This window comes from Zeus faber (genome assembly GCF_960531495.2).
Source record: "Zeus faber genome assembly, chromosome: 22".
Lineage (NCBI taxonomy): Eukaryota > Metazoa > Chordata > Actinopteri > Zeiformes > Zeidae > Zeus > Zeus faber.
Window position 1 is genome coordinate 22846595 of NC_137209.1, and position 21986 is coordinate 22868580.

Here is a 21986-nt window from a genome sequence, read left to right on the forward strand (position 1 = left end):
TGCCTGGCATCAAAACTGGCAACCCTACAGCACACTGATAATCAGGGTAAGGGTTGGGGGTAGGGTTAGGGGTTCTGTTTATGCGTCAGTTTTTTTTAAGTGGTTTTTGGGGTTGTCAGGTATGAATTGCACTGCCTTGAGAGAGAACTGGCAGCCACACAGAACACAATAATAATTGGTTACGTATGTATTAGATCTTAGTTGTGCTACCTCCCAAACTACTTTTGACGTACAACCATTTATACATGAGTGATTATCAGCGGTCGAAGTACGGCTTTACGGGGGTTTGGTGGTTGCCAGGTATGAACTGCAGTGCCTAGCATCAGAACTGGCAACCCTGCAGCGCCACCTGTTTTGAGTGCCATAACTGAAAATCGAAGGTAGAAAATAGTTGTTGTTTTAAATGCAGATTGGGTTTGATGCCCTTCCATTTTGAATGTATTGATTCAGTGTTTTTACCTTGTTTTATTAAAAACACGGCGTTGTGCAGCCGCAGGACGCGTCACCCGCAGCGGCTGAACGGATTAGAGAACACCTGCATCGCCACTCCCATTGGATCTTCACCTCCGCCGCTCACCACGCTTTCATCCCTGGGGTGGAGGGTTGGAGGGGGGGCGGAGGAGGGGTTGGTTGGATGTCCTGGTACTTTGCGCACCTTAAAAATTAAATGACGGGGAACAAGGGGAATGGGGGAGGTCGAGTTTTTCCCCCTTTTTTTCCCCTGTTTGCCGGATGAGCGCTGCTTGAATATTTCATTTCCGCCCGGAGACAGAGAGGGGGAGAGGGATGGGGAGGGAGGGAGGGGGGAGGGAGGGAGGGGAGGCGAAGGAAGTCAGGAAGATGGAAGAACTGTCGGGCTGAAAAGATGGATGGACAGATCACAAGCTTTTGTTTTCAGTTTTTCGTTAGATTTTTCGCGAGTTGAGGCTTCTTTTATGAATATGAATGTTTTGTTCATTTTTCTGGACATTTTCCCACGTTTTTTTTGTTTATTTTATCAATAAACATTTTTTGTTCTTTTTTTTTGTAATTGTTCATGGGTTTTTGTTTTTTTTGGAGGTGGTTTAGCCGAATTAAAACAACCTTCTATTTTACATTTAGGATGGAATGTTGAAAAGCTGAGAATGCAAGGAGTGGAGGTGGAGAAGGCGGATGAGTTCAAGTGCTTGGGGTCGAACATCCAAAGCAGCGGAGAGTGCGGGAGCGAGGTGAAGAAGAGAGTACAGGCAGAGTGGCGCGGGTGGAGAAGAGAGTACAGGCAGAGTGGCGCGGATGGAGAACAGATTACAGGCAGGGTGGAGTGGGTGGAGAAGAGTGTCCGGAGTGATGTGTGACAGAAGGGTTCCAGCCAGAGTGAAGGGGAAGGTGTACAGGACGGTAGTGAGAGCAGCCATGTTGTTCGGTTTAGAGGCGGTGGCACAGACTAAGAGGCAGGTGGATGAAGTGGAGGTGGCAGAGTTGAGGATGTGGAGGTTTTCATTGGGAGGGACAAGGACAGGAATAAGAATGAGGACGGAATAAGAATGGACAGGAATAAGAATGAGGACGTTAGAGGGACAGCCCAGGTTGGACAGCTTGGTGGAACAGTGAGAGAGGCCAGACTCAGATGGTTTGGACACGTGTGGAGGAGACATGAGAGTTACATTGGGAGGAGGAGGCTGAGGATGGAGCTGCCAGGCAAGAGGAAAAGAGGAAGCCAAAGAGAAGCTTGATGGAGGTGCTGAGGGAGGACATGCAGGCGGGTGGTGTCAGGGAGGAAGATGCGCAGAACACAAGGTGTTGGATGCAGATGATCCGCTGTGGCCGCCACTAACGGGAGCAGCTGAAAGAAGAAGAAGAAGAGGAAGAAGAAGAAGAAGAAGAAGAGGAAGAAGAGGAGGAAGAAGAGGAGGAGGAAGAAGAGGAGGAAGAAGAGGGGGAAGAAGAGGAAGAAGAGGAAGAAGAAGAAGAAGAGGTTGACCACTTGTTGTATAAAAACACTGCCCGGTTAATGAGTTAATGAGCTGCAGTACCTGTAAGAAACACAGGGGGCGACAGAACATAATGCAAAAAAACGTCCATGTCAACAGTAAAGTAACTGATGAGTACTTATGAAATGAACATGTCTCATGAACAGAATATATTTAAGTTAAATTGGGTTAAAATAAATCTACTTTTCATTCATAAGTTTGGAGGTTAAAGTTTAGATTCTCCAACAAATAACCTGTAAACTAGTTATTTCCTCAGCTGCTCAGACCGTCCTCCACCTCATGTCGGGCAGGAGCCAAATAAACAAGCACAGGTGTGTATTCAAATCAGTGAGTGTGTGTGTGTGTGTGTGTGTGTGTGTGTGTGTCTGTGTGTGTCTGTGTGTGTGTGTGTGTGTGTGTGTGTGTGTGTGTGTGTGTGTGTGTGTGTGTGTGTGTCTGTGTGTGTGTCTGTGTGTGTCTGTGTGTGTGTGTGTGTGTGGGTGTGTGTGTGTGTGTGTGTGTGTGTGTGTGTGTGTGTGTCTGTGTGTGTGTGTGTCTGTGTGTGTCTGTGGCAGAGGACGTAGTTTAGGAAATCATCGTATTACTGGGGAAGTTAGCCCATAATATCTACATCTGACTCTATAATTATCACATTTGGCTCGATTCCGATCGCTCAGTAGGACCTGCAATGACGATGTAAATGTTCCGTTTAACAGTAACTAGTTCTATATTTCTGTCATCTGTGTAGATTTCACCACGTTGTCGCAGTATTCGTTACGATGATGTGGAGGCTCTTAACTTCCTGTTGTTAAATAATTCAGAAATTAATATTTCGTCCGATTGTATTATTTTATTCAGGCGGTGGACATAAGCAGGATAACGTGAGCAGCTGATCTGGGCTTATTTTGCCGGTAATGAGCGGGTGCCTTCACGTTGACCCACACAGAACATTCTGCGTAATTCCGAATTCAATGCGACGTCATGGAAACCATCCCAATCGTGGGGTTCAGCCTCTACATCCTGGTATTTTCCCTGCCCGGTGCAGGTAGAGGCCGGGCAGCACCAGGCTGCTGGGCAGGTAGAGCCACAAGGCGGCGCTGATGGCCAGGCAGGCCTCGTGGTAGCTGACCACCATGGACACGCTCAGGCACCACAGCCCCCCCATGGTCTTAAGCAGCAGTGTCGCCAGGATGGCGGTGACCGTGTGGAAGGCCCGGCGCTTGGATTGGCACACCCGCTCCCCTTCCCCGCCCTCGCCGGGGCGCAGGCCGGCGAGCGCCCGGAGGACTGAGAGGCTGAAGAAGGAGGTGACGAGGAGGATGGCGATGATGTAGCCGAGGAAGTAGCCGCTCGGGAAGTCGGGGCTGTGGAGCGACATCAGCCCCAGCCACCCGGCGCACGCCAGCCAGGCGCACGCCATGGCGCCGTTCCGGAGCCGCGTCCCGACCCGGCCCCGGGCCCCGCACAGGCCCCGGTAGGTGATGGGGTGCACCACGGCGAGGTAGCGCTCGCCGCAGGTCAGGCAGTGGAGGAACGGCCGCGCCGGCAGGCCGACGAAGCACAGGTTGATGCCTGTCATCGTCAGCCACTGGAGCGCCGCGTAGCAGCCCACGCAGTACAACATGCTCCCCAGGCAGCAGATGAGCTCCATGACGGCCATGTTGAGGGTGAAGACGTCGGTGTGGCTGGCGGTGGCGGTGGCGCTTCGCCGGCACCCCAAGTGGAGGACGAGGCAGGAGAGCGGCAGCATGAGGGCGCCGTTGACCAACGCCCACGACGCCACGACGTTGACACTGGTCCCAGAGTCGACACATTGGTAGAAAGACGGAAGGGAGGAGGAGTTAAGGGAGGAGGAGTTAAGGGAGGAGGAGTTAAGGGAGGAGGAGTTAAGGGAGGAGGAGTTGGATGAAGAGGACATCTCTGGCTGAGGGGAAGGAGATGAAGAGAGAGTCAGACACGGCCCCCTCTGATGAAACCCAGCCCGTGTTTTAGCCCCGCCCACATTCTGGGCCTGCCTCCCTGATTGGTCAGAGGTTGTCGTTGTTGGCGTCCCTCCACCTCCACTGCTTTTCATTCTCTCTCCTCTTCTCCCTCCTTCTCTGCTTCTTTCTCTCCATCTATTTCTCACCTCTCCATCACGATACGACAAGCAACAGGCGTTATAATACATTTCATTGAATTATATAATATGATATAATATTATTTAATTTCATATAATATTACATTTGTTTACATTACATTAGATGATATATATTAGAATGTAATATAAAAATAGATTGCATTACATTTTATTCGATTAAATGATACAATACAATATAAAATAATACAATATCATATCATAACATATCATATAATACAATATAATATAATGTAATATAATATAATATAATATAATATAAAATTTGATTATATTACATTACATTACATCAGATCATATAAAATCATATAATATGAAATTTGAATGGATTAGATGAAATTACATTTTTTGTATGTTTAGGATTCGATTTGACTGGATTGATTATATTCGTTTGGATTAGATTAGTTTAGTTAGTTTGAGATTTATTTACATTAGATTTGACTGGATTCCATGTTGAGATTACATTTGATTTGATTTGATTCGTTTAGATTAGAGTGGATTTGATTATTGGATTTATAATATTATGAATTACTTCAGATTAGACTGGATTAGATGAGATTGGATTTTTTGTCATAGATAGGATTCGATTTGACTAGATTAGTATTGTATATTGTTTACGTTAGATAGGATTTATTTTATTTAGATTGGACTGGATTATAAAATGTGTTCAGATTTGACTTGATTTGTTTACGTTAGACTCCATCAGACCAGATTAGATGAACATTATCATATTTTTATTATTTTTATCGGTCAACATAATAATATTTTTATTGTTTTTATAGAAAAACATTATCATATTTGTATTATTTTTATAGATGAACATGAACATATTTTTATTATTTTTATAGAAGAACATTGTCTTTTTTTTTTAATCGGACAACATCATCATTTTTTTTTTTTTTTTAAAGATGTACATTATCATATTTTTATTATTTTATAGATGTACATTATCATATTTTTATTATTTTATAGATAAACATTATCATATTTTTATTATTTTATACATGTACATTATCATATTTTTATAATTTTTATAGATGAACATTATCATATTTTCATTATTTTTATCGGACAACATAATAATATTTGTATTATTTTATAGATGAACATGATCATATTTTTATTATTTTATAGATGAACATGATCATGTTTTTATTAGATTTATCAGGATCAGATCAGTTGAGATTGGAGTCTCTTACTCTGATCCATGACACATACACAGGAGAATAATAAATAACAAAAAGAACAGACGATCTTTTACAAACGTAAAAAAGGGAAATCATCACGACAATCACGGCATCGCTGTTGCAACCAAACGTCGGACTGAGCCCAGACGCTGGTGTCAGCGGACGTGAAGGAAGAAGTTCATTGAAAACGCGTTTAAGAGGAAAAGGAGCCAAACCTGAAGGGATGTTTCTGTTGCTGGCGTCCGGAGTGATGGATGACTCTGCTGAGGAGGGAAAGTCATGGGTGCGTGTGTGTGTGTGTGCGTGTGTGTGTGTGTGTGTGTGTGTGTGTGTGTGTGCGTGTGTGTGTGTGTGTGTGTGTCTGCGTGTGTGCGTGCGTGTGATGGGTGGAGGGAGAGAGAGAGAGATAAATCCAGGGTGCGTGATGCTTAACCACCATGTTTGTTTTGCTTTAGCGAGATGCAAAAGCAATACGTGCAAAATGGAAATGCATTTTTCATTTTTTTTCCAAAAGGGACGATGTGCACGAACCAACACTCGAACAAATGTAAATGTGCCGAGTCGGCCAAAAGGCCAAAAGCCCAAAAGGCCAAAAGGCCGGTTCACATCGGCGTTCCTTTTTCCTTTTTCGGCGTCTACGGTCGAGTATTAGGGCCACGCATCAAAAAATGTGTTTCCAGAACCAACTCTGAACTGGAGCTGGTCCACACCGGGCGATGCTGCTCTGAGCGGCTCATCTTTCACTCTGACTCCATCTCGCTTCCGATTTTTTCGGGGGCTGCGACGGAGAACTCCGCCGTCCCCTTCCTCGCCTCCCTTCGTACCTCGCTCCCTCGCCCTGCAAATTCACGCAAGAGATGTAACTTTTGACTGTTTCTCACGCGCCGTCCCGCCCTGTCGTTCATTTTTGGAGGCTGCCGCTCGCCCGCTCCGACTCCATTTCTCGCTTTCTCACTCCGTCTCGGTCGAAAAACCATTGATTATGGATCGTAAATGTTCTGTCGCGTTGTGACGAGTTGTTTGTTCTACACATTCGAGGAGCGTGTCGTCCCAGTTGAAGTTCTTGGCCTCTTTGAAGTCCCCTGCCTTGTTTTTGGGGATGCCAAGGCGTGGGCGGCAAACTGACCCGCAGGTATGAGCAGCGTATCCTGGTCTGACCGCCCGGTTGTCACCCTGCGTCGTGTGATTCTTATCGTTTTGTGTTTCTCCCCCAACACGAGCTCACTCTGGGTCCTGCTGCTGTTTGTTCTTCGCGTTGGACCTTTCGCCGTTTGAGACAAATTAAAACCATCGGTAATTTGCTTGAGCTTTTTCCCTGAAGTCTTCCCAGTTTAAATTGCATCACGACGACCTCTCTCTGGAGATCGTTGACGTTATACCTTCCCGTGTTTGCAGAAGGTGGTCGATAAACGACTGCGAGTGTGCGCGAAATCTGAAGCGATGGAACCCGATTGAAGGCTCCACATTTTGCCATTCAATCCCATGGCAACGGCTGGTGTCTCTCCCTTTCGCGTCAGTTCGCTGCCTCCTGTAAACATCATAACACGGACACGACAAAATTTAATTCATAAAATAAACACATCCACAATAAAGACACTGTCATGAGGGAGAGGGGATGACATGCAACAAATGTCCTTGTGCCCAAATCGAACCTGGGCTGCTGCGGTAAGGACTCAGCCTGGTAAATGGTACGCTCTACCCGGTGAGCCACCGGCACGCCCCGTTATTACCGGTTTTGTTTTGGAGAAAGGCACAGCGGGTGGGATGGACGACCATAAAAGGAAATCCGGGACCAGCTGACGTCAGCTGGGGCAGGGAGTAGAAAAAAACCTTTGGAAACGGAGCGTTCAGGGCGGTCGGAATCCTGAGCGTTTTGTTCACGGCCATTAGTTTGTCATTAGTTTACCTCATTATCTGACAGTTTGGCCTCAACTAATATTTACATTATATCACACATTATAACAATTTGGATATATATGACGGAAAATTAGGAAAAGCGTAAAAGGTCCCCTTTAGAATATGTGAAGGCTTGCAGATTCCAGTTTGTTTAGTTTGCTTTTCGTTTCATGTGTAGAGCGGGCTTAACAGTTTTCTGTTCACTTTGCATTGTGTATCAGTGGGTGTATTATTATTTTACCGTTGAGTTTCTTGAACTGACAAAGTTATAAATCATAGTTTGTGTGATTCATTTTGCTGCTTTAAATGCAAAAGTGGTTGTACAGCCAAATGGAAAAAAAAAAAAGAAAAATGAGCAAGGTTCATTTTCTCTCCCCTTTTCATTTGTTCTCTGTTATTCTGCAGTACAAAGAACAGAGATAATAAATGTGCCTGCAGGTGCAGTATTTCAACGTCCTTTCTTTCCTTTCTCCAAAGGGGGCAGTCATTTGGTGGAGTTTGGCGACACCTCGTGGCGACGTGTAATATTCAATGTAGACGCTCTTACGCGTGTGGAGCAGACGGTTGAACAGTGAAACTGTTTTGCAGCCTTTGGAGTCGCCCTTTCATCATTTCACTGCACCGCACTTCTGTGATTTGTTTGACAAAGAAAGAGTCTTGAATCCTGACATTTTGACGAATCTAATCAAACCGGAGCGCTGTGCCTTGTCGGAACGTTCTGGGCGACGGACGGATAAACCTTTGGATAACATGATAAACCGTTGCAAAAAAGCAAAAATAGGTTAATGAATAATACCCAAAATATGTCACTTAACGCCATTTAGAATTTAAGTAAATATCTAATTCAAATTATGTCACACAAATGTCTTGATAATAGTAATTGTTTTAAACGGAACAACCAAATCGGGAGTGCCTTTCCTAGTCGGAATGTTATTGTCGACGGACAGTTAAAACTTGGCAAATAAATGAATAAACTTTTGAAATGAAGAAACGTCAATCAATGGGTAGAACCGATGACGAGCCACGTCTAATCTGAGTAAATATCACAATCACACTTTGAAACTGAATTCAATCAAATCATATTCATTGATTCGTAATGTTTTTTTCAACGGAACTAAAACACGTAAGTCTTGTTACTCGTCGGAATGTTATTGTCGGCGGACAGGTTACACCTTGAACCCGGCGTGTTTCGGAGCCAGAGCAGCGTCGAAAATGTCCAGTTCCACGCACCTGCTGCGTGTGTCACGGGCCTGTTTTCGGGGCTTTTCCTCTCGGAACTCGCGTGTTTTAAACCATGTGTCGGACCCGCGGAGCGCGGTTAGACACTACAGTAATTCCCCCCAGAAAGCGGTGAGGATAGGGTGCGCCTCGGGCTTCTGGGGGGACACCGCCACGTCAGGTAAACAGGCTCAACGGGCCTTATTTGTTAATAAAGACATGAATTCCCTTCATTTTTTCATTTAGTTTGATTTTTTCCCCAATGTTTATTAATAACAGTTATTTTAAATAATACGGAAAGCTTAATTAATATTTATTCGTAATTGAAAATAAACACACAATATAAAATATTAAAATACAACAAAATATTTATTTGGTTATCTGTTTTTTTATTCAAACATATTGAAACTTCAAAACTAGGGGCCCCAAACTACAGGTCCGGGGGCCACATCCGCCCCCTGGGTCAATTTACTGTGGCCCACTACATGTTTATGACATATTGTTTAACCTGCCCGAATCCCAATTTTAGAGCCACAATGCTTGATTAATCTACACAAAACTTAATGTTATCAGAATATCAAAAAAGAATAAGAAATAAAATAGAATATAACATTTTCTTCGTGATAATGGGTTTAGGTTTGCTCAGTGTAAACATTTACCAACAAATAACAAAAACCGCGGGACAGTTTGTTTTTCCCTTGACGCACGCAGGAGAAGACAACCCGACCAGTCGCCCCCAGCTCATTTCAGGTTGAGACCCCTGATTCAAACACTACCACCCATTGAAGTGTGCGTTGGGGGGGTTCTCTCCTGTGTGTCCTGGAAAACCTGGATTTTTACTTCTAGTAATTCAGTTTTCCCAGGCATGGAATATTACAAAAATGTTCCCAAATGTCCTGGTAAAACAAGAGTTGTAAGAGTATTTAGAGTATTTATGTTTTGCCATACTAGATCAGATTTGCAATATAATCATAATTATATAACAATTTGTCAAAGCCAACTACAGGCACAAAAGTGTCAAAGCATGCAATTGCATATATATATATATATATATATATATATATATATATATATATATATATATATATATAAAAATCTATTCTGTATGAATAATATAAATGAATATCCTGAGCTACCACACAGAAATATACAGTATATGAGACTTTGGACGGCATGGCAGCACTACTAGTGTTAGTGTATGTTTACATTAGTATATCCCAATGTAAACATCTACACAATATAATTCAACACTGAACCCTGTGTGTGCAGTTCCCCAGCTGATCCATGGGGGGGAGCTGGACTTCCTGGTGTTCGACTACCTCAGTGAGATCACCATGTCGCTGCTCACCGCCGCCAAGGCAAAGACGCCTGTAAGTTTTGCCGCAGGGGGCAGTGCTTTCAGTTCTTCTCAGTGCTCCAACACCGTTCATTAAAATACTGAAATATGACCACCCCTCACTCTCTGCAGAACATGGGCTACGCTCCAGACTTCATCCAGGTCGCTGTCGCTCCTTTCATTAACGACATCCACAGGAAGGGTGAGTGTCTGCTGTCTACTGCTGTCTACTGCTGTCTACTGCTGTATTCACATGCTGGTGGAGGGGCCACATGGAGCTGGAGTTCGCAGCTTGTGCGTTCTAATAATTAAAATTAAAATAAAAAGTGAAAAAGTTTGCTCACACTCAATAAAATATGATATTTCACAATATGTCCACTTGATTGGTCCACTTGATTGGTCCACTTGAGGGGGCAGAACAGAGTCCGGCAGCTTGTGACGTAGTACGCAAGAAAATTTCACAGGACGGCAAAAAGTTAAATGTGGAAGGGCCAGTACCGCGTACCGACGAGTCCCGGCCCACTTCAAGCATTGGTATCTACTGTATACACTTTGTGCACTTGGGTATACTGGTATCTACTTGTACTCTTGTTATCTACTGTGTCTACTGGTATCTACTTGTACTACTGTATATACTGTATCTACTTGTACTACAGGTATCTTGTATATACTGTATCTACTTGTACTACTGGTATCTATTTGTACTCCAGGTATCTACTGTATATAATGTATCTGCTTGTACTAAAGATATATTCTGTATCTACTTTTACTACTGGTATCTACTTATACTTCAGGTATCTACTGTTTATACTTGTACTACAGGTATCTAGTCAAGTCAAGTCACACTTTATTTATAGAGCGGATTTCACACCAAATAACCAAATACAAAAAAGAAAGCGAGAACGTAATTGTCAGCCGGTCATAACAAAATAATGCCCCTGAAACAACAGCAACAACAAAAGCAACAACAAAGACAACAAAAACAACAATAAAAGCTACTCCAACCACAGTGGCAGCAACAGCAACAGAAAACAACAACAGCAGCAACAACAGCCACAGAAACAACAACAACGGCAGCAGCAAAATCGACACCAGCAGCAACGTACACGCGAAGACATCACCGGAACCGGAAGTGGTAGCTCTCACCGGAACCAGAAATCTCCTCATCTGTATGGAGTCAACAGTGTGTACCATCTCATCTCAACGAAGTAACGCACAGCAAAGACATCACCGGAACCGGAAGTGGTAGCCCTCACCGGAAACAGAAATTTCAACAGTGTGCACCATCTCATCTTAATCCAGTCACGGCCCTTTAATTAGCGTCCCTAAATTACGGGTCAAGTTTTTCATTCTGACCTCGGGAGGGAGATCCTTTTGACTCTCTCTCCGAAAACACACCCTTCTTCTAATCCTCTCACTGTAATATCACAACAGAAACTACAACAACAGCAACAGAAATAGCAACAGCAGCCACAAAACAACAACAGCAGCAGCAACAAAAAACATCAGCAAAAAAGACAACAGCAACGCACACGCGAAGAAGTCACCAGAACTGGGGAAGTGACTCAGGCTAGAGATGGTTAAGTTGAGGTATATGGTTCGAGGTGTTTAAGTTAGGGTATTGGGTTAGAGATGCTTAATTTTAGCCATGAGGTAAGCAAGGGTTAAATTTAGGTATAAGGTTAGCAGGAGCCACAGCACCAGCACCAGTGACACAGACAGACAGACAGACAGACAGATGGACAGACGTCAGTCAGTCAGTCATAGACTGTAGCGAACAGCAAGGTTTTTAACCTGCTTTTAAAAGTATTCAGTGTGGGGGTCTCTCTCAGGTCCCTCGGGAGGGTGTTCCATTTACTTGGGGCACAGGTACAGAAAGCAGCTTCTCCTGCTTTGGAGTTGGTACGAGGGATGGTTAGAAGACCACTGCCTGTGGACCTGAGAGTTCTTGCTGCTTCGTGTGATATGTGCATTTCTTTTATATACTGAGGTGCAAGGCCATTTATAGATTTATATACAAGAAGCAGAATCTTAAAATCAATTCTAGTTTTGACAGGGAGCCAATGTAGAGATCTAAGAACAGGTGTGATATGTTCAAACTTTTTTGTCCCAGTGAGAACGTGTGCAGCCGCATTTTGGATGAACTGTAGCCGCTGCACAGCTGATTTGGGGAGGCTGTGAATAGGCCATTACAGTAGTCCAATCTACTCCTTATGAATGCATCGATACATTTTTCGGAGTATGCTTTTGACAGGAAGCCTCTTAATTTTGAAATGTTTTTTAGATGGTAGAAGGCTTGTTTTGTCATTTGATTTATATGGCTCTTAAAATTTATATCGCCGATTTTTGGCTTCGTTCTTGCTCTCCAGGGACAGAGAACTGAGATGAGCTGCAATTTTCTGTCTTTGAGCCTTTGCACCAAAGATGAGTATTTCTGTTTTGTCTTTGTTCAGTTGTAAAAAGTTCTTTGACATCCAGGCATTAATATTATTAATACACTAAGTGAGGGAGTGTATGGGGAGTAGGTCATCAGGAGACGGGGATATGTACAGTTGTGAATCATCTGCATAATTATGGTAATTTATTTTGTGTTCCTTTACAATATGTGCCAGTGGAAGCATACAGAGGTTAAACAATAATGGTCCCAGAATGGAACCTTGGGGCACTCCACATACAATATCCACTTTGTTTGACACAAAATCTCCAATGGACACAAAGAACTGCCTGTCCTGTAGGTAGGTTTTGAACCAGTTTAGAACCGGGCCAGATGGGCCGACCCATTTTTGTAATCTCGCAAATAAAATCTGAAGGGTCAACAGTGTCGAAGGCAGCACTGAGATCCAGGAGCAGAAGAACAGATCGTTATTTAGAATCAGTGTTTATGTGTAGATCGTTCACAACTTTAATAAGTGCTGTTTCTGTGCTATGGTGAGGTCCAAGGCCAGATTAATAAGTGTCTAAAAGGCTGTTTGTGGTGTAAAGCTAAAATTAAACTGTATTTTCACCTTCAGTATTTTGCTGAGGAGGGGCAGGTTGGAAATGGGCCTGTAGTTGCAATAACTGTTGCATGGAGATTGCTCTTCTTCAGGAGTGTTTTAATGACAGCTGTTTTAAATGCTGCAGGGAATATACCTGAAGAGAGACATTTATCATTTCTAATACCTCATGTGCTCGGCAGTTAAAAACAGTTTTGAAAAATGTGGTAGGGAGGGGGTCCAGGCGGCAGGTGGAGGACCTGAGCTGACCAACAATGTCATCCAGTCTTTTTATGTCGAAGGGGATGAAATGAGACATGGCAGCAGTCATATTACTGGGGAACTGAAGGGTAGGTTCATTTCTGGGTGTGGAGGCACCAATATTCTGTCTGATAGCTATACTTTTGTTCCTGAAGAATGGAGCGTACTCCTCACATTTTTCAGTGGAGAGCATCTCTGACGGGTTGTAGATGGAGGATTAATAAGTCGCTCAACAGTGGAGAAGAGCACTTTACTATTGTTGAGGTTTTCATGAATGATTTTAGAGAAGAAAGACGCTCTGGCCTGTTTCATTTCTATATTGTATCGATTGAATCTATCCTTGAAAATTTCATGATGAACCTGAAGATTTGTCTTTCTCCATTTTCGTTCTGCCTGGCAACACTCTCTCTTAAGCTGCCTATCAACCGCTCCATTTCTCCAGGGGGCTTTTTGTTTTTCTATGTTTTTAGTTTTAACAGGTGCAATCTTATCAATGATATTTAGTATTTTGGAGTTGAAGTTGTTCACAGGATCCTCAGTTGATGATGCTTTGAACAGCGGTAACTCATTTACAATTCTCTTAAACGTTTCAATGGTATTATTGTTAATGGTTGTACCTGTTATACAGGAGGAGCAGACACGTCAAAGAAAATGCAACAGTGATCTGAAAAAGTAACATCCATGACACAGGGTACAGTGATATTTAGTCCTTTTGATATGACTAAGTCCAGAGTTTGCCCCTCATTGTGGGTGAGTCCAGAAACGTGCTGAGTGAGGTCAAACGCCTCCAATAGGCTAATGAAGTGTTGAGCATCTGGGTCTGTTTGATGTCAACATGAATGTTAAAATCACCTGAGATAATTACACAATCATAATCAGTGGAGACCTTGGACAGTAGCTCAGAGAATTCATCGAGAAAGCCACATTTATATTTTGGTGCCCGATAGACAGCGATGGTTCAAACCTGAGCACTGGAGTTTATAGATATAGCAAGGTGTTCAAAAGACGTGAATTCTCCGAGGAGGATTTCCTTGCAGGTGTAGATATCAGAGAAGACAGCAGCTACTCCACCGCCTCTCTGGTCAGCTCTAGTGGTTGGATGATCTTGAAATTAGAAGGCGCTGTTCTAATGAGTGCGACTGAGCCATTTCTATCCATCCAGGTCTCAGTTAATAGAGCGAAATCCAGGTTGAGTACTTATAAGCTCATAAAGTAAAAATAACTTGTTAGTTAGTGACCTTAGGTTTAATAGAGACATTTTTATTGTTTTGGGTGCATGGCTTTGCAGGGTACGTTGAGGGAGCAGCAGTATCCCTTGAGCCATGTGTGTAGCTGAAGGACATGCGTGAATTTTACGTCTCCAAAGCTGGGACACGGCAGCGGGCCGGAGGCAACGAACCGGCGGTCCGACTGTAGAAGACAGTCAATAAGCTTCGTAAAGTCTTCTTTAAGTGTCTCCGATTGTTGGTTCCTGAGATTGTTGGTTGCGACGTGGATGAGAACGGTGGAGGCAAACGGGTTTTGATCCAGCAGCTGTGGGATTCTGGAGTCTATATCCCGGACGAGTGCACCCGGGTAGCAGATGGTTTTAGCCGCAGGCAGGGTGATGTGTCGAACCATGGAGGAGCCGACAATGAGAATGGATGGAGGTCCGGCAGCAGAGGAGTTCCGAGGGGCAGCAGCAGCCGAGCCAGGAGAGCACTGTCCTCCCGGAGGTGGTGCAGGCAGGTGGTCCAGGTCAGCGGCCGCCTGGCGGTCCCCGACGGGCGGGGATCGCCCTGCGGGAGCCGAGGCGGCGCTCTGCGCTGTTGAAAACAGCGGGGCCTGCGGCGGCGGAGGAGCCACCAACTGGCTCGGGAGCGGAGGCCCGGGCAGGTGATGAATAGCCTGGCGACAGTGGGAACGAGGCCGGCGGCGGTAGAGACCGTCCTGGTGCCCTTGATGCCACGGTGGACTGTGAGCCCTCCCCCCAAAGAAGGGAATTCCCGCATATCTCTGGCATTGACTGTGGGCTCCAGGGCTTGGAATCTGTTCTCCAGCCGGAGACTCTCCTGCATAGAGCGGCGCAAGCAGAGCACGCAACGACGGCCACGGCGCGCCACCAGGGTCCAAGGCTCTGTGGTGGAACAGGTCCAGGACTTGGGCCATGGCTCCTCTGTCACAGCCGGCGGAGCGTCAGATGGATCCTACTCACCCGCAGTGAGAATGGATCGGGGCCACGGGAGAGTGGAGTCTAAGTCCCGACCGATCACAGTGGAGGACATGGAGCAGGAGATGTGTGTAGCCTGAGCGCCAGCGATGGAGGTCAGACGCACAAACAGTTGATCCTTCTTCTTCACGTCCTCACGCAGGCTGTGGACGTCTTTGAAGACCGACTTCTCTCGAGCGCTGAGTCTGTCGACCAGGCGCAAACAGTTCCCACAGTCCGTGGAGGTAGGCATCGATGCCGGCATAGTTAGCAATATGCTAGGCTAACAGGCTAGCTAGCGTTAGCCGAGCGCTAGCCAAGCCAAAGTGCACGTTCCAAAATCCGAAAGGACAGTTCAGGCGAGGTCAAAGCCAGGAAAGAGTAGAAGTAAATAATCAATAGTGTAAATAATCCGAGATCCGTAATCCAAAATCAGGTAGTTTGGGAAGCGATTCAAAGAAGTAGCACAAACACGACAGAAGTTACCGGAACCGGAATACCATGGTGCCTCTTGTACTACTGGTATCTACTTGTACTTCAGGTATCTACTGGTACTATAATTGAAGTCCAACCCTGGTTCAGTACTTCTCCAGGTACTACTGCAGGACAGGCGCAGTATAAATACACAGAGCATTACTCGTACTTGTACTTAATTTCTCTGTCTGTGCCTCAGGAATCCGTGTGGTGAGCAACGCGGGCGGAGTCAACCCCCTGGCGTGCGCTGCTGCCATACAGGAAGTGGTCAAGAAGGCGGGGCTTGAGCTTAAGGTTGCCGTGGTAACCGGCGACGACCTCATGCCGCAGGTGAGAAGGATTTACTGTTTGAGTTTTTAGAACCTAATGGTAATGAATCGATGATAATTAACGACGTCATTCACATTCATCTGTCTCACCTCTTCCTCCCTCGCTCCTCCTCCTCTCTCCCCGCCCTCCTCCTCCCTCTCTCCTCCTCCCCTCTCTCCCCGCCCTCTTCCTCCCTCTCTCCTCCTCCTCCTCTCTCCCCACCCTCTTCCTCCCTCTCTCATTCTCCTCCTCTCTCCCCACCCTCTTCCTCCCTCTCTCATTCTCCTCCTCTCTCCCCACCCTCTTCCTCCCTCTCTCCTCCTCCTCCTCTCTCCCCACCCTCTTCCTCCCTCTCTCATTCTCCTCCTCTCTCCCCACCCTCTTCCTCCCTCTCTCCTCCTCCTCCTCTCTCCCCACCCTCTTCCTCCCTCTCTCATTCTCCTCCTCTCTCCCCACCCTCTTCCTCCCTCTCTCCTCCTCCTCCTCTCTCCCCACCCTCTTCCTCCCTCTCTCATTCTCCTCCTCTCTCCCCACCCTCTTCCTCCCTCTCTCCTCCTCCCCTCTCTCCCCGCCCTCTTCCTCCCTCTCTCATTCTCCTCCTCTCTCCCCACCCTCTTCCTCCCTCTCTCATTCTCCTCCTCTCTCCCCACCCTCTTCCTCCCTCTCTCATTCTCCTCCTCTCTCCCCACCCTCTTCCTCCCTCTCTCATTCTCCTCCTCTCTTCCCGCCCTCTTCCTCCCTCGCTCCTCCTCTTCTCTCTCTCTCTCTCTCTCTCCTCCTCTCAGAAAAACTCTCTCTCGGAGGTAAAGATGGCCGACGGCAGCTCTAAGCAACATTTGCCCAAAACACTCCACAGTATGAACGCGTACCTGGGGTGAGAGCACACTCACGTTGTTAGCGCCTCGTTAGCCAAGCCCTTTGGCCCAAAAGCGTCTGAAAATATCAAACTGAATCTCAGAGATTTTAACTTTTAACAAACTGAAAGTGACCTCCTATCTCCACAGACATTGTTCTCCGGATACTTTATTATCGATTTGTTGAAATGGTCAATGAGTGAATATTGGTGAACGTCATGCTGCGCTGGTGATGCTGGGGCTGTTGGATGCGGTATTTTCAAAGTAAAAGCGGGGTGTTCTCTGTTCCAGAGCCGTTCCCATCCAGCGCTGTTTGGACCTCGGCGCCGACATCGTGGTGACAGGACGCTGTGTGGACAGCGCCGTGGCTCTGGGACCGCTCATGCACACGGTACCACGGGGGGGGGGGGGGTGAAAAGGACACCGGAGGGAGACTGTTGAGAGATTGATACTTCGATGGAACTAATAGTTGTAAGAAATAAAGATAAATGGATGGATAGAAACCTGGGAGAGAGAAAGAGATGGATCGTTCTAAGAAAAAATAGAGGGTTAAGTGGGACAATGTGTACTGGGTGTCTGAGGGAGGGGGAGGGAGGGGGAGAGGGTGACGGAGGGAGGGGGGCGAGAGAGAAAAAGAGAGACAGACCAGATGTGCACCAGGGAATGAGGTGTGTGCGTTTAAACTGAAGTGTGTTTTGACTCTCATCGACAGTTCGGCTGGAAGAGAGACAGCTACGACCTGCTGGCCGCTGGGAGGTACATTTACACACACACACCGAACACACACACACACACACACACACTTTCCATATTGTTACTGTGTGTGTGTCGCAACACCAGTGCACCATCATTAGTTGAGTAAATGTCTCCAAAATATCTATATTATATCATTCATATAGTTTAGATTTTATTAATTTACGTTTTTTTGTTTTTTCCACAAAATATATTTCGATGCAGATTTTAGGGTCGAATTGACCCACACATCGTGTGTGTGTGTGTGTGTGTGTGTGTGTGTGTGTGTGTGTGCGTGCGCAGTCTGGCAGGTCACCTGATCGAGTGCGGGGCTCAGAGCACCGGTGGAATATTCACCGACTGGCACCGAGTCCCCGACTGGTGAGGTCACAATGCAACACTTCTCCCAAAATGCTGTACATGATGGAAGGGATAAGGAGCAGCAGGACGGGCATTGTCGCAAAATAAACCCAGACCCCCTGGAGGGGGTTATTTGAAATATGTTTTCAAAAGTTATACCATTTAAATCATCTAATTGGAGAATAAGAAAAAGACAAGTCAGGGATAATAATTCACAGGCAGCCGAAAAACAACTCCCTCACTAACGCTGAAGGAGGTTTTCTCGTGATAGATAATGACCTAGTTGCACATTATCCTGAAATTGTTGTATAACTAATATGTGTATTTTAAGACGGCGTTCACCTCCGTAGGATGAACATACCTGCTGTTATGAAAGAACTCATCTCGTTCAAGTCTTCACTGTAGTTTCTTTGAGGCGTCACCGGGGGGCGCCGTGAGCTAGCCTGGGCATTAGCATGTAGACAGAGTGACGTGAGGGATGTCAACCAGGAGGATGATTATCAACAGATCAGGTTGTGCTGGTCGGCTCTGTTGACCAATCAGAATCTAGTATTCCACAGAGGCGTGTGGTAATAAATGTCAACCCCCCCCCCCCCTCAGGGACAACATGGGCTTCCCGGTGGTGGAATGTTCCGTGGACGGTTCCTTCGTCCTCTCCAAACCGCCCCGCACCGGCGGCCTGGTGTCGTTCGGCACCGTGGCCGAGCAGCTGGTGTACGAGGTGGGGGACCCCAGGAGGTACCTGCTGCCCGACGTCACCTGCGACTTCAGCCAGGTGGAGCTCCAGGAGGTCCCCGGTGCGTGCGTGTGCACGCGCACACACACACACACACACACACACACACACACACACACACAAACATACACAAACATACACATAAACACACACACACACACACACACATAAAAATAGACATAAACACACACACACATACACTTATACACATAAACACACACACAAACACACACACACAAAGCCAGGACCGCCCAAAAGCTCCTTACTTCCAAAAATGTCCTAATTCCCAAGGTTCAAAATTCACATTGGTCCTCACAAGTGTGGCGATACAAACACACACATACATATACGCACTCAATTACACACACACACAGTCTCACAGATACATACACTGTCCCATATACACACACACACACACACACTCAAAGCCAGGACTGGGCAAAATCTTCTCACTTCTAAAAATGTCCTCATTCAAAAGCTTCAACACTTAGACTGGTCCACACAAGTATAGTATTACAAACACACACGCACAGACACACACACACACACTAATGCACATACACACACACTGTCTCACATGTAGAACAACATAAAACAAACAAGTGTGTTTCCCACAGAGTTAGTAAGAGAGCGTCCTCGTTTCGCACGGTGCCTTCTCTGTTGTTGAGTTCAATAAGGAAACAGAGTAAAATAAAAGACATCCAAAATAAAAGCACAATGTTTATATTTGCTTTATTTAGAGGAACGGCTCACCGTGCGGTGTATGACAACTAGCACCCGAAAAATGATGAATAATCCCAGGGAAAGGTCAGCCCTTTTCTGTGTCGTGGATATATTTATTAACTGAATATACAGGAAACTAAGGGGGAAACATGAAATACCATGTACCGCTGTATTTTGGTAGATGCCGTGCTGTGAAGTGTCATGGTGTTAACGTGTTGGCGTGTGTTTCACGTGGACTTGGGAACTGCCACACGGAGTGATTGTCTTCAACAGAGACTCTGTGTATACAGGAAGTAGACAGGGACCCGAAGGGAAGTAGACAGGGACCCGAAGGGAAGTAGACAGGGACCCGAAGGGAAGTAGACAGGGACCCGACGGGAAGTAGACAGGGACCCGAAGGGAAGTAGACAGGGACCCGAAGGGAAGTAGACAGGGACCCGACGGGAAGTAGACAGACACCTTCTCATTTTTAGGATAAAGTCACAACAGGCAACAAGTGGATCCTTGTCGTAGTAATTCTGTGTCGCCAGGACTCACCGCGTCATTACGTCAGCCAGTGCTGCATTCAAGGGAAACTCCGAAAATTGTAACTCGTTTTCGACGTAATGCTGACCTAAAGAGGAGCGACAGCACAAACTGATGCTACGTTCCATGGGAACTCGAAAATTTGCAGTTGGTGTTGATAATGGACCCTGTGTATTGCTGCCTGCAGCTATATTTATTCTTATTTTTGTAAAAAAAACATTTCTTATTTAAGGACAGGACTATAAAGCATCCTGCGCATGATAGAGAGAGAAAGATTGGTGGTGGTCAATGTTAATACTGTGGTGGGCCGCCACAAATAAATCAATGTATGGGAAACACTGAGTTAAATGAAGGGCCCGACGGTTGCCAAACCGACCGCGGATGCAAGGTTGCTAACTCGGCAACCACTTCTAAAAGTTAGTGTCGGACCAAACATCCAAGTTCCAGAGGACGGTAATAAAACACAAAGATGGACAAACAACAGAGAAAATAACAGCGTGATAACTGTGATACCAGGTAATGACGGCAAGTTGGAAGCAGTGCTTCAAAATAAAAGCGCAGTGTCGGAAAGGTACACTTCAAGATACATATATATTTACATTTTTGATGAAGTGGATGTATATACACTCTCTGGTCCCCTCCAAACCGACCAGTTTTGAATTGGGAACTACCGATTGAGAACCGCTGACCTAGACCAACCCCTACAAATCATTCCCATTTTGGGGTCAATGAAGGGTCTGGGATTAGCTCAACCTGTTCTGTTTCTTATTATATGAAAAATGTAAAAAATAAAATTAAAACATTCACACACACACACACACCCTCCTATTTCGACAGTGGCTTCCTTATTGAGAAAAACAAATGCACGCACGTACACACCCACACACACACGCACACGCACACACACACACACACACACACACACACACGCTGAGTTCCAGACGTGACCACGGGCTGAACCGGCCGCTGTTTTAATAACCCTCAAACATTCATCCGTCACCCTCAACCAGGCGCTCCCAGCACTCCACTCCAGCTCCCAAGTGAACCCGTCACCCCCGTTTCCACACACTGCAAACACCTTATCAAATCTGAGTTCATTTATTTTTATTTTTAAGTAAACACAAAGCCGTCCGCCGCAAGGGAACCATTCTGGACCGTCTGCACAATCTTCCCCCTCGCCTTCTGACCCTCGGACGAACCCCCGTCCGACCGTCGAACGAACCCTCACCGAAGTCCACGACCCCGATTTGGTTCCCGAGTGAGCGCAGCTTCGGAGTTCGCCGTCGTTCCCGGGTTTTTTTTCCAGAGTTTGGCTCATAGCAGGGACACGCCACCAGACTTTTCAAAGACAGCATCAGACCGTGAACCCCATTTGATTCCCAAGAGAAGGCAGCGCCTGCAGTCTTTGTCAAGTTTTTGTGTTTAGCTTATGGCAGGGACACACACCAGAAGACTGCAAAGACTTCTTCTAAAGACAGCGTCAGCCGTGCAAAGACCCTCGGACAAACCTTAACCGAAGTCCACGACCCGGTTTGATTCCCAATCGAACACGTCGCCAGAGTACGCTGTCTTTTTGAAGTCGTAGTGTTTGGCTAGTAGCAGGCATGCGCCACAAGACCGATCCAACCTCAAAACACCCTTCTCTTCGTGTCGGGTCGTTCGCGAAGGATTTGTTCCTTTTCGCCCAAATCTTTTAGCGAAACGAAATGAAGCGAATCCTCGACCAAATCCATGAGCTCTTTGAGTCTGTGCCTTGCCACCCAAAGCTGCCGGGAGAAGTGGTTTGCGGACGTCCGGAGCTGTTCTCTCCAGCTCCTTTGGTTCCTTCCGTCCCTTCATTCCCTCTTCGGTGGTTTTATTCAGGAATGCGCTTGTTTCACCTTGTGCGCTGACAACCGTGTTGTTGTGACATCACACACGTGGGACTCCACCTGCACGTGGCCATATCGTCATTTCAGTCTCAGTTCATCTTTGTCAGGTGAAATTGTTCATTAAAATAGATTTTTATTTCGGATGGTTTTAGATTTAAATGCCGTGTTGATTCAAACGGGACCCAAGATTTCATCGTCAAACACAGGACGATTCCCTTTTTTAAGAGACGCTTGGCAACCTTATTATTCCCTTTG

The 21986-nt window shown here is 45.9% G+C and overlaps 1 protein-coding gene across 1 annotated transcript in view; it reads left to right on the forward strand.

Annotated features, from left to right (window-relative positions):
- Positions 1-8337: 8337 nt before the first annotated feature.
- LOC307247278 (uncharacterized protein) overlaps positions 8338-21986 on the forward strand; it is a 31730-nt gene continuing 18081 nt past the window's right edge. The window contains exons 1-9 of the mRNA XM_080023391.1: positions 8338-8568; positions 9657-9757; positions 9856-9925; positions 15821-15951; positions 16716-16804; positions 17076-17175; positions 17497-17540; positions 17820-17897; positions 18477-18673. Coding sequence (XP_079879517.1) covers positions 8382-8568; positions 9657-9757; positions 9856-9925; positions 15821-15951; positions 16716-16804; positions 17076-17175; positions 17497-17540; positions 17820-17897; positions 18477-18673 — 997 coding nt within the window. The 5' untranslated portion in view covers positions 8338-8381. The remainder of the gene's footprint in view (positions 8569-9656; positions 9758-9855; positions 9926-15820; positions 15952-16715; positions 16805-17075; positions 17176-17496; positions 17541-17819; positions 17898-18476; positions 18674-21986) is intronic.